At 46.0% G+C, this 13,547-nt stretch overlaps 1 protein-coding gene across 1 annotated transcript in view; it reads left to right on the forward strand.

The window, feature by feature from the left end:
- The window catches only part of FRAS1 (Fraser extracellular matrix complex subunit 1), a 312,388-nt gene that overhangs the window by 173,359 nt on the left and 125,482 nt on the right, over positions 1-13,547 (forward strand). The window contains exons 15-19 of the mRNA XM_045017440.1: positions 2,533-2,673; positions 3,060-3,200; positions 4,185-4,358; positions 7,969-8,109; positions 11,082-11,225. Of these exons, the coding sequence (XP_044873375.1) occupies positions 2,533-2,673; positions 3,060-3,200; positions 4,185-4,358; positions 7,969-8,109; positions 11,082-11,225 (741 nt within the window). The remainder of the gene's footprint in view (positions 1-2,532; positions 2,674-3,059; positions 3,201-4,184; positions 4,359-7,968; positions 8,110-11,081; positions 11,226-13,547) is intronic.

The following is a 13,547-nucleotide window of genomic DNA, read 5'->3' on the forward strand; positions in this document are numbered from 1 at the left end:
GAAAGAGAAGGAAAGGGGGCAAAGAATATAAGTCTTTAGAGACTGGTAGAGCTGGTCATGAGATAATGAGAAAAAAGTACGAGTTTCCAGATTGGATCAGACCAAAGGTCCATCTAGTGCACTAACCTATCTCACTACGAGCTGCTTCAGAAGAGGTGAGACAAACCCTTTAGTAGGCAGATGGGGGATAATCTGTCCTTCCTAAGAGTTTCTGATGTCCCATCTACCTGAAGGAAATTGACACAGGTGTGATTACGTGGCCATTGTTGCACTGTATAAATCCCGAAAGTAGGCGTGTTGCCTCAGCTAACCCAGTAACTCGCCAAAGTGAGATGAACTGGGGCAAACTCATGTATGTTAGGGTCTTGCTCTGCATCGATGTAGTTCATCATCATTCGCGTAGTGCAAAGCACCGTAGAGTCACATCACAGTGAACAGTACGATCACAACATGCAGGAGTCGTTGTCCAGCAATCTTCCGCCACGTTTCACAGTCTTCACACAGCCTTAAGCAGTGTACCCTACTGCCTCCCAGCCAGCCAGCCACATCGTCAAACCACTCTCACTGCGGGTGTCCCCTTCCCCTGGCATTTGACACCAATCGCTGCAAACCTTGCTCTGGCAATCTTCCTCTGCTCATCCAACCCACATCCCCCAAATGCCAATTTTTCTCGTCTGATAGTCTGGACGATATCACTCCAGTTGTGCTGTAAATTCGGGTGATTACCTCCTTGTTAGTCATGTGTGAGGTCTAACTAATGCACAGCTGTTACCTGTAGCATTTCAATTCGAAGGCAGAAAGCTTCTTCGGTGTCTGTTTTCTTAGCGTCCATATCTCACACACACCTAGGCAAAAGACTGCGGCCATTTCATTTTATGCTTCATGGTAATAGCTTTGCTTCTCCAAATGTGGTTGAATGTTGCTAGAGCAGCAGTCATGAATCCAGTTCTACGTCTGGGGTGTCTAGGTGCTCAGCATCCCTTGTAGTCAAATTACTCAGCTCTTTGGAGTGCTCAGCACACTCCAATGCCTCCGCAGATTTGGGTAGGAATATCTTCGCCTTTTCAACAGACTTAGATGTCACCATTGTCTTTTGTCTTTTCATACGATCTCTTTATATCTAATTTCTCTGCCTCCCTCACTGCCCTTCCTAGGAATTTTTGCACCTCTTCTTGTGACCATCCAATCAGGACAATATCAATATGGTTGGCGAAACACGGATAACTAATTGTTTGTCCACATGTACACTCTCCTGTAGGTTTCCATCAGTGGCTCTTCTTGCAATTTCTTCAAGATAACCCTTGAAAAGGGTCAGGAATAGCATGCAGCCTTGCCTGACTCCTATCCTCAGGTCAAACCCCAACTGCTTTGCTCAGACCCTGCAAACACCGAAGCCGTTGCGCTGACGTAGTGCTTTTGTATCAGCTGTAGTACGTTGTCGCCGACTGGATTGCAGGATTGCCCAAAGAGGCTTGTGCCATCTGCTTCTGCAAAATCCATGAGGACATGGACTGCCTTCCCACCATTTCCTAGCCATAGCTTGCATAGCACATGCAGATTGAATATTTGCTCCACCGTACCTCTTTTGTGTCTAAACCCAGCGTGTTCTGCAGCTAGAAAATTCTCTCTTGGGCGTTCTCTTCAGGATGGTTCTCAGCATTATTTTGCTAGGGTGTATCGATAATGAGATTGTGCAATAATTTCCATAAACAGCCGGGTTCCTGTTTTTATGAACGGGAACCATCAGGGACTGTGTCCAAGTCGTGGTCCATATTCCAGACGCCCAAATCACAAGCTTATGGGATGCCTGTATGAGTGTCTCTCCATCACTTTTAATTGGTTCCGCTTATATGTTATCTCTGTAATTACACCTCTGCAGATGTCCTTAGTAATGCTTATGTGTTGTGAAGAAAACCTTCCGAATGCAAACTGATGTCTGCTGCATGCAGAGAATGTGAAACAGAGCTGTGCTCTTTCCACCTTACATTCATCTCGATGGGGTGTTAACTCTCAAGTCTTTTTCTGATGGAAAATGAAAATTGTAGACATTGCTAAGAATTTATCTGGGCAGGGAGCAGATGGGACATAGGCCTATTTTTTTTCAAATCTACAGTTCCTGAGAAGAGGAGACCTTTAGGATTTTCAGCATCTCCAGAGGCCATGTCTCACTGATTCTTTACTGACAGTTTTCCACTGTTGTTGTAATATGAGTGCATCCACTGGTGATAGCAGTAGTGAGAGCACTAGTGCGGAGCAGCTGCTGCTGTTTCTACTATGGTGTCACTCTGAATTCCACTAGTTCTTTAGGGCAATTAGAGATCTGTTCTGTCTTCTTTCATATATGCTACTAGGCATGCAGTGAAAGGCAAGAGGAAGGGTTTAATTTACTGTAACATTTGAAAGTGTCTCTGTAACAAGGAAGGAACTGGGCATGGCTATATTTTGCTGTATTGCATACATGCAACCAGACTGGGAACACCGCTGTTCCTTTCATAACAGTGCATTTCATTAATGGTCTGTCCTCTTTGACAGCTTGTGACCAGTCCTGTGAAACATGTTATTCAGACCAACCCAGATGTTTAACATGTGCTTCAGATAAGGTGTTACACATTGGGAAATGCATTTCAGAATGCCCTGGTGGGTATTACACAGACAGCACTCAGCGATGCAGAGGTAAGAGGCATTTCTGCTTGGCACTTGTTGCATGACCTTTCTGATGACCTTCAAGGCACATTCCGAAGTTCATCTTCTTTTGCGAGGGTACACAATTGTTTGAGGATACAGGGGATTTGAGTTTTTAAGTTGCTCAGTTAACTCGGGGTGGATTATTTTAAATTATCTCCTTTGCAAAGCATTTTGAGATCTACGAGTGAAAAGCACTGTGTAAGAGGGAATTATTTATTATCCTCCCTGTCATTACTTTAACACGTGACAGAATGCTGTGGATGTGTGTGGAGTGAGAGATGACTTGGTTGGCAGCATGGTACAGTAGCTGGCAGCATGGCCACAAGCAGATTAAGTATGCTATTCCAATTATATGCTCTCTGTTTCTCCACCAGCTTGTCACGATTCTTGTGCCAGTTGTATTGGGCCATTGGCCACTCAGTGCACTTCCTGTTCCCTTTCTCTGGGATTGCGCCAAGGCCAGTGTCTTCCTGCCTGCGGAGAGGGCTTTTATCACGATCACAATGTCTGCAAAGGTAAACTACGTATTTTGAACCAGATCCTCAGTAAAGTGTAAATCAGTGAAATTCCATTAGTTTCAGTGGAGCTGTGCCGATTTAGATAGAGATTCTGCCCCATTACTGTATACTGAAGGAAGGTGAGGTGTGTGAAATTCCCCCTTTTTGCTTCATTTCCCCCATACAACAAACACACACACACACTATTATTTTTTTATTTTTTTTCCAGAGTTTGCTCCCTCTGGAGATTCCCCCCTCCCCCCCATATTGTCACAACAGGCCAACATGACAATGTTTCCTATATTTTTCTGATGACAGTTACATGTGCATACGATTTCACATTAAAGTTCAGTGGATTTGCTAAGATATAAGGTAGTCTCCCCTGGGCTGCAAAGGAAAGTATGAACATTCAGGGGACACGGTTTACACGTCTCATAAACCCTTCAAAAGCACCATTTTCCCCATCTCTCCCCAGCTTCCTCGACAACACAATGTTGGTTTATGCAGCTCTACAGGTAAAAGGAAAATTGAGTTGCCTAAAACACTAAGCTGCAATGTTCTCCCCTTTAGGATTTTGGGGGGAAATTTTTTTTTTTAATTGGGAAAAGATGTCAGATCTGTTATCACCATTAGTGGATAATAGTCTCCCAAAGGAGGCTGCGCACACCCCATTAGTTAACTCGTGTAAAATTATCTGGTGGGATTTTCAGATGCATTGGCCTAATTCTGCTTCTCCAGAAATGGGTGATAAAACTCCCATTCACGTCAATGGGAGTTGAATTTGGCTGGTGCTTGAGAGAAACCCACCCAATGCTTGAAGAATCTACTGTAAGGAGCAAGCAACACTCCGAGGTGGCTGAAGAAGATGATGGCTCTATTTTCCCCACTAGCTCTCATTTTTGTGACAGGATTCTATTGTTTGCATTCAGGTTATCCGGCTTCTGTCAGTTTAAGGACGCTGTCCCTTGATCCATGACCTCATATTCCATTACTCTTGCATAGGTTGCCATCCATCTTGCCGTGCCTGTGTGGGGCCGGAGAACTCTCACTGCACCCAGTGCAGGAAGCCAGAGGAGGTATTGCAGCCTGGAGAGCTCCTCGAGGGAGCACCGTATGGCATTTGCCTTTCTCAGTGCAAAGCCCGATTTTACCCCGAGAACACCAGAGTGTGCAGAGGTGAGGAAATGATTCTTAAGTGTTTTCAGTGTACATGCCGGTATTCATTAGGTTTTAAATACAGTATTGGGAATGGCTGAGTGTGAGTGTGTGTGTGTGTGTGTGTGTGTGTGTGTGTGTGTGTGTGTGTGTGTGTGTGTGTGTGAAATATACAGTATTGGGAATGGCTGAGAGTGTGTGTGTGTGTGTGTGTGAGAGAGAGAGAGAGAGAGAGAGATACTGGATGTGCTTGTGACATGTTACAAGCTACTGTCTGGCTTGTGGCACCAATAAGTTATTGGCCTGAAACATGTAGCATTTCACAACCTAAATGTGCTCAGCTGATGTTTGTCCTGAATGCCGGTGTTTTTGAGAGAAAATATTTAAAAAATGTGTACGATTCTAGCAGGTCCAGTTCTGTTTTTATGGCTCCTAGGGTAGGTCTGCATTGGTGTTCCCGCTCCATTGAACTCAATGGTAGGAGTTTCACCAGTGACTTCAACTGAAGCAGGAGCAAGCCCCAAGTGCGGAAATTGTTGCAGGGGGGTTGCAGAAAACGTTTAGTTGTCTTGCTTGTCCCTGAAGCCGTTTAACAGGAGTGCTGCTTTTTTAAAGAACGGGTTTAGCAAGTCTGCACCCAGCACCCCTTTCAGCATGGCTAGCTTAATGCATTCTGGGCATCCCGAAGGTCCTATCCCATAATGCCCAGCACTGTGACTGGGAACAGAGACTCGAATCAGAATTAGCGCAGGCACGACATCTCCAACCAAAGTCTGAAGTGAAATGGTACTTTTACAAGTGACAGCTCTGCAGAAAGAGTGCCAGGAGCCCCTACACAGAATCAGCATTCTCATAGGCTAGATACCCTCCAACTGTGCCACCTATTCTGCTAATCTGAGTGCTTCCCCCACACACACTTTGTGTTTGCTGGCAATGACTGTAACATAAAACTCATCTAGTATATTAGTTTCCCAGAAATTTGCTGGAGGGTCATTTCTTGCCTTGGAGGTGCTTAACAGAGAAAAATGCATTGTTAACACAAGATCGTTCTGCAAAACAATCAGCTATACAGGCTGTAACAGGTACAGTGCTCTGGTTCGCCTCTCAAGGGCGTCAGCGTCAGGTTTGTATCCATCTCGCACCCCGCTGAACAGGCGCCAAACAAAAGGAATTTGCACGTATATAGATTTAAGCGATTGAGAGGCCAGCAAGAAAAGAGAACATCTCTTGATTGTCCTAAGTGTTTTCTGTGCCAGCCTCGAAGACATAATTCAGTCACTCTTGACATTTTCCTTCGAGTAAAATTCCAGTCATTGTTTTCAGTGCAACTGCAGTTCTGTGCGTGGGGACGGATAACAAGAACTTGTTGTTTTTCTTGATTCTTAAATTTCTAGATCTTCAGTGGGTGCAAATGTCATAGCGCCATGTAAATCGATAGAGCTATGGCAGTGCATCAGTTAAGGGTCTGCCGCAGAGCAGGTTGGAGTATTTCTAAGAAACAATTTCATTGGAAGATGCTGATTTGAGAACCTGGCACGTTACACCGAAGCATCTTGGGTCCAATGAACTTGCCATGACAAAGGCTTCCAGGGTCCACAGCGTGGGGAAAGCGCTGGTTGTACAGGGTTCCCAGACTCGCTGCCGTGAAGTCGGGAGCTACCCGACTCTAAAAGTGGCTCTAAAAGTAACTTGATGGATGTTACTTATTCATCCTTCTAGCAATGCAAACTCTGCAACTGACATGTACAAATGCCTATAAATAGGCAAAATTTGCATTTACGGTTTGAGAGGTTGGGCTTGAAAGTTTTCTCCATACAGGTTTGGATTTCTCAGGTATCCATGGAAACATTTTTGTACATAATCTGAAACTCTTAAAGTTTCCCTGACAACATTGGGTCAAATTGATCCCTGGTATAACTCTCTTGATTTCAGTGGAATTAGCTACCCCAGAGGCGGTGTGCTCCAGTGGAAAAGGGCACCGCATTAGTAGTGAGAATCCCATGGTGCTGCTCCTAGCTCTGCTACCGACCCACGGTGTGACCTTGGGCAAGTTCCTTCACCTCCTGGTGCCTGTTTCCTCCCATCCTTTGTCCGTCGTGTCTGTTTAGACTGTAAGCTCCAGTCCCTGCCTGCCCCAGACGTTGTGCTCTGCAGCAGGGGTTCTCAGCCTTTTTCCCTCTGAGGCCTCCCTCGACACGCTGTACCAACTCCAAGGCCCAGCGGGGGTAGAGGGGCCTGGGAGCAGGGGCCTTGGGCATAGGCGACGTTTGCTTTCTATTTGGGGGGGGGTAGGGGCCAGCAGGGCTCGAGCCACCTCCGCATGGCGGGGTCCAGGGAGCAAGCGCCACCTCCACCCCCGACTCGCCTCAGCAGGCGGCCCAGCCTGTCTGGGGTGGGGTAGCGGGGGGGGGGGGGGGGCGCAACCAAAAATTATAACTCAAAGGTGGGGCGGAGGGTTAGCTCAAAAAGTTTGAAAACACTCAGGGTGCAGGGAGACGGGGTAGCTCAGGGTGCAGGGAGGGGGTAGCTGGGGGCTGTGTGCGGGCAGTGGGGTAGCTCAGCGTGCAGGGAGGGGGTAGCTGGGGGCTGTGTGCGGGCAGTGGGGTAGCTCAGGGTGTAGGGAGAGGGATATTAGGGGCTGTGTGCGGTGGGGCGGGTAGCTCAGGGTGCAGGGAGGGGGTAGGGGCTGTGTGCGGGCAGTGGGGTAGCTCAGCGTGCAGGGAGAGGGATATTAGGGGCTGTGTGCAGTGGGGGGGGTAGCACAGGGTGCAGAGGGGGGTAGCTGGGGCTGTGTGCGGTGGGGGGGTAGCTCAGGGTGCAGGGAGGGGGTAGCTGGGGGCTGTGCGCGGACAGGGTGTAGCTCAGGGTGTAGGGAGAGGGATATTAGGGACTGTGTGCGGTGGGAGGGGTAGCTCAGGGTGTAGGGAGAGGGGTACTAAGTGCTGTATGCTGGGAGGGCTCCCCTGCAGTCCCTGGTCCCAGAGGGATCTGCCAGGGAGCCGGGTCTCCCCACCTGGGCGGCTCTTACCAGCTGCCTCTGCATGAGCAAAGGGGGCTGGGAGCTGAGGAGCAGCTTCAACCCCAGGCACCGGCAGGAGAGGCAGGAACGCTGCTGCTGCCCACTGCTCCGTGGCACCAGCCAGAGCCGCAGCTGCCCTGAGCAACCACTGAGCACACCCAGGAGCAACGTCACTTTTGCCGGCGTAAGCACTTGTGTGCAGAGCGCTGTGTCTCTGTTGAGCTGGTTTGATGATGCCGACGGGAGAGCTCTCGGTCACTGGCGTAATGTGGCTCTGTCAGCGCTCTGACAGTGGCACAGCCGTAGCGTTACAGCAGTGTAAGCGTAGACATGGCCTAAGACACCAGCAACCACCCAAATCTTCCGTTCTTAGAACGCAAGCGTGATCTTGGCCAGAGAGGCGGGTTAAATGCAGTTACTTGCGGTTGATCTTTATATAAATAATCTCAGCAGACAGTATTTGTACTTTTACCTATATTACGAGTATATGTCTTATTGCCTTAGGGGAAAAGGTCAGCCAGCGGGTGAATGAAATCATCTCAGTCCAGGACAGCGACAGCAAACACGGGCTGGAAACCAATTTGTCTTCCTCTTTCTTTTCTTTTCCTGTAGAGTGCCACTCCTCATGCTCAGCCTGCACAGGGAGATCTCCCCACAACTGCACGGCCTGCTCCTCCGCCCGTGGCCTACTTGAGGGCAAGTGCTTATCCGAGTGCCCGGAAGGATTGTACAGCCAGAATGCTCTTTGCCACCGTGAGTGCATTGCAGGCAGACCTACAGTATATACTGCTGCATCTTACTGCAGCATTGAACATTTCGATGCAATTAGACACGCTGTCAGGTTATTCAGTAATTTCAGGAGAGACTCATATGCTCCAGCTTCAGCAACTGGATTATTTTACCAGAGAGAGAGAGAGAGAGAGAGATGAATGTTAAATAAAAAATTATAATCCCCTCTGCTCTACTGAATTGGAGTGAAAATATACCGCATTTTATTGCAATAGGCTGCGGTGGTGTTCTCAGCCAACATACCCTGGGGGAAGAGTTCTTTAACATACTGTGTGGTGCTTAAGCAGGATTCTGCATTCAGAAGGGCTGGTTTTACTAAGGCAGTGTTGTCCAGTGGATAGAGCATTGCAGGATTGTGGCCTTGGTCCCTGCTCTGAAGAGCCTACAGTTTAAATGCATAACAGAAACAGTAGAGTGAAGGAGCAAAGCTAGGCTGTCCAGCGATGCTCTCATATACATGGGTACAACTCCCTTAGGGCCAAATTCGGTGCTGGTGTCACTGGGTGCCACTCCACTAACGTAAGTGGATTTGTGCCGGAGCTGTGTTTGGCTTAATGACTTCAGTGGGAGTTGTATATGTGAGTCTGAGAGCAGAATGGGACTCAGGCGGTCGTGCAGATGTTACCTCCAATAGACTTAAATAAGGAGATGAAAAAATTGGACTGTGCTGGGGAGGGAAGCAATGGACTTAACTGGGTTATCTTTCTTTCCAGCCATCAGGGTTCAGGGGAATGTATTTTCTAGTTACAAAGAATGCTCCAGAATGTCTTTAAGAAAACCATCAAATGCTCTGTGTCTAGGCATTATGTAGCTGGAAATAGTTTTCTGCCTTTCAAAACAAATAATTTTGTATTTGGGATGAGGGAGCAGACCTCTTGTTTTATGACATTTATTTGTTTGCGATCTTAGGGACATATGAAGTATGCTAACCTAAGTCTTCAGCAAAGCTCCCATTTAATTTCCATGGAAGTTGGTGTGTATGGATCAAGAGCAGTGTCTAGTTTGTGCATCAACAGACAGCAAAGAATTACCATTCTATTTTAATAATGGAAAGTGAGCGTGACAATATGCAGCTAGATTTTTTTTAAGAACCTTTGAATGGTTTATGCTCAATGGTCCAAAAGGCTAGAAAAACATATCATCCGTGTGAATTAGATTATTATTTTTAATCCGTAGTTTACTATAGCACTGGGTTTATGAGGAGGAAATTGTGCAATTGCGTGAGAAAACACATGTTCTACGTGGGTGTACTTACCGGCCTAGGCAAGGGCACTGTATTTCTGATGTGCGCATCAGCTGCGGTTTAATTATGAGTTATAAGCCTCCTCAGCCAATCAGTTTGCAGCTTTCATCCAAGTCATTTAATCTAATATAATCAGACTACCGGAATCAGTCACTCTGTGGCTGAAAGGCACAATGAATTCCTATGTTCCCATTGAGCTAGAGTTTGGGGATTTGGTGCAATCTTTCATTATTAGCTGCTGACCCCAGGAAGGTGTGGGGAAAAGGGTTGAAATGGGATATGTCCCTCAGCCATCGTATAAAGGTCATCAGCTGGTTTTATCAGATTGCAGCCATTGTCCATAAGTGTGTATTTTCAGAAATGAGATTACATTTCTTCGATGAACTGGTTACTGTTGGGTAGGAGGCCTCCAAACTGGAGAACTGCAGTTCCTCTGAGATCCCATGTTCTGCGTATTGGATTTTAGCCAAGAAATACTCTATACAGATGTGTATTGGGCAAGGGATTACAAACGTTACATTGATTTTGGTGTTCTGTACTGCCACCTAGGAGATCCTGGCTCGTGGCTAACTGTATGTTGCATTGCAACGTGTCTGATCCTGGGATGGTAGTAATGTATAAGTGGCAAATACAGGTATTAAGAACATTACCTCATCTCACACCTTGCCAGTATAGAACACCTGCAGCTTTTAAACAGGCACAAGCAATAATGTTCATATAATCTGTGTCTACCCGATTTTTACAGCGTTTAAAGTTTCATTCCATTTTTACCAAACTCTGAATAATAATGGGTGGGAGGCCCAGTCAGAAATGGGTGCTGATGACCTTTCAGGGCTAGAAGAAGGAGCTTTATATTATGTGAAATGGGAGATTCCTAGTTTCCCATAGAGATCCAGCAATTATTTCTAGGCTGGGGAGGTCCTGAGATGTTGTTACACCTCTGAAGTTGCACGTTTTTATTCATAGGAAAGCGTTTTCAAGGTAATTTTTAGAGGTTTTTACACATCATTAGTCTCAGTATTTTTTTTATTTCCTTCAGAGGTCTGCACAGTTGGAATCCTGGTAATAAGATTCTTGACTTTATTTTAGGTAGAAGGATGCAAAACATTATCTCAATAGAATATTTTAGAACACTTTTAATCTCTTTCTGGAGTACTTTTACTGTTAAGTATGCAGCATGGTAGTTAGGTTTTATTGACGTGAGTTTGGGGGACACCTTCATAAATCACTCCTGGCTTCCCCATTCATGAGTGACGTGGCCATCCCAAACTCATACTAATAAAACTATTATACCATGCCTTCATGTATCCTTTATCTCTCCCCTGTCTCTCGCTGTGCATGTGTTTGTGTGTATGTAGATATACACACAGGCAGGGAGATGATCTCTGTATTTTATATGGATTTAGATCTTGATTTATGCAGAGGACAAACACAAAGGTCTTAAATTTCCCCACTGCTTGCATCTTGTCAAGCCAAGAGAGGAGAGGGAGTAAAATCCTTCCAAATCAGGATTTGCTAGTCACTTACACCCGTGGTAGCAATTTACACCTTCATTGCACAGGTGTAAATGATGACACAAGGTGCTGGGGAATGGAGAATTGGGCCCTATGATTCATTCTGTGTGTGTGTGTGTGTGTGTGTGTATATATATATATATGATTATCTTAACAGCGAGTGTTGTTTTCTCATGCAGCCTGCCATCCATCCTGCAAAAAGTGCAATGGTCCTTCAGACTCTGACTGCATAACCTGCCATCCTCATGCAACCCTTGTGAATGGGAAGTGCAGGACTAGCTGCAAGGAGGAGCAGTACCTGAACCTTGTGGGGTATTGTGTTGGTAAGTGAGAGGAGGAAATGACACAGCCTGTACAGACTCCCGGCCATCCTTCGATAGTAACCAGATATTTCAGTGTACAGCTGTGACATAAAGGAGTCAAAATGATAGTTACTGATAAATGATGACTAAAAAGTACTGCTAAACCACTAGACATACCATATAGCACAACCACTTACCACAGCGATTTTATTTCTCTTCGAGCTGTGTGAGGCCAATTGCAAATTATAGAAATACAAAGGTTTTCAGCTTCACCACCCACCCAGCATAAGGGACCCTGAGTTGAAGCTGCACAGGTGGTGGAAGCCCGTGAGTGCTGACTCTGTCCTTCTTCCTGAAGAGGTTGGTGGGATGCGGTCTTCTGCAGATGGCCACAGGGCACTCTGAGGCAGGGAGTTAGAGGAGAACTCGGTCAAATGAGTCCCCCACCTGAGTTCCTCTTCTGTTCCCCTTGACTTCTCTAGCCCCAGCCCCAGTATATGCAGTCACTCCATGTGCAGCCCCAAAAGGGGAGATGGGCCAATTCTGGTCATCCAATAGATGGTCTTAAAAAAAAAACCCAAACACACAAACCAATCCCTATCCCCCTGCTGCTAGTGGGTGTGAGACAACAGGGACAAGAGATCTCTGATAACTTTGATCTCTGTGGAGAATGGAAGGGGGTTCTTATATCTGATCATGAGAGTGGGAGGTGCAGGGGGACTGGTCCTTCCCGACTTGTTGCCGCTTATTTTGGGGAGGATTGGGCTTTTGTCTGGAACGTGATACTTTGCAATATTATGAAAAGCAGTAGAGCGTTCACACAGTTAATGGTATCATAACAAATCAGCTCTTTTTTAGCAGCTGCTGCTAGAGTATAATACAGACCTCAGCTCTGCTGTGTTCAGTGATTGCTGATCCTCCTCAGAGGGTTATAAGCAGTTGGAATTTGTGCAATTTTATTGACAGTTCAGTTAGGCAGTCAGACCATTGGATCACCTCCTGTTCAAGGCGGAGCTCTGGAATGGGGCAGCCGGTCCTGGCAGTCAGCTGTCTTTGAGTCTGTGGCCCCTCACGGGGACCAGCCTGCCACTGAAGACACTGGACATGCTGTGTTCATCCCCTGAGGTTGTTACCCTGAACTCAGTTTCCATACCAGGAAGGGCACCGTCACAAGCTCCATCCCAGAGAAAGAAGAGGTCATAAATGGTCATAATGACCAGAGAGTGGTATCCCCGGGGAATCAGGAACAGTGGTGGGCCAGCAGCCAGGAAAGCTGCTTTACCGCTGCATAGAGCTTCAGAAAGATGAATTAAGAACCCATCCCATGATTCAGAGAAACAGCTTATCGGGCCTTACAGGAATATTGGCACAGCTGGGTTATGCTCTGTGGGTACTGTATACGTGCACTTCAGCCGCTAATTGCATTTACCTGTTTAAAAAAGAAAAATCTCATTTAATCCATCATGCAGACGAGGATAAACATATTCTGGGAACAGTTCCAGTCACTTCTGAGCTGTAATGCTTCTATGTATTTATTTAGTTTAGTTTATCAAAGAAAAGATATAGCTTGGGAGGCCTGTGGCAGCACTGAGAGGTTCCAACAAAGATAAATGATCTGAAGAAAGGAAGAGGAAAAAATGCAATGGACAATAAGTCAATCTAGTCAAGTACCATCATTCTCACGTTAGTCCTGATTCCCCACTCCCACCCACCCCCAACATAGACTTTTTTTCCCCAATGTAAGACTTGTTTCTTTGATCTCAACTTCCAGGACTTGATTTTTTTTTTAAGCAGGTTTATTATTTTGCCTGCCCGCAGCAGAAATGGGAAAGGAAGGAACAATATAGCTAAAGAGGGGAGAAATATCCAAAATGTATTCTGCAGTTCTCAAAGCTGGGTTACTTATCAAATTATAGAAAGAAGGAGACATGAGTCGTGATTCTGTTTAGCTAAAGCCTGCAGCCGAATGAGTACAGTGAATGACACCTATGAAAATAATCCAGCATTTCAAAGAGTTAAAAGCTACATTGGATAATGGGGTGGAGAGTATGCTGAAAAAATTTGTGGATGACACCAAGATGGGAGGAGTTGCAAGCACTTTGGAGGACAGGATTAGAATTTAAAATGACCTGGATAAATTGGAGAATTGGTCTGAAATCAACCATATGAAATTCAATAAAGACAACTGCAAAGTACTTCGCTTGGGAAGGAGAAATGAAATGCACAATTACAAAACAGGGAATAACTGGCTAGGTGGTAGAACTGTTGAAAAGGATCTGGGAATTACAATGGATTGCAAATTGAATATGGTCAACAATATGATGCAGTTGTGAAAAAGGCTAA

Source organism: Mauremys mutica, chromosome 5 (genome assembly GCF_020497125.1).
Source record: "Mauremys mutica isolate MM-2020 ecotype Southern chromosome 5, ASM2049712v1, whole genome shotgun sequence".
Taxonomy (NCBI): domain Eukaryota; kingdom Metazoa; phylum Chordata; order Testudines; family Geoemydidae; genus Mauremys; species Mauremys mutica.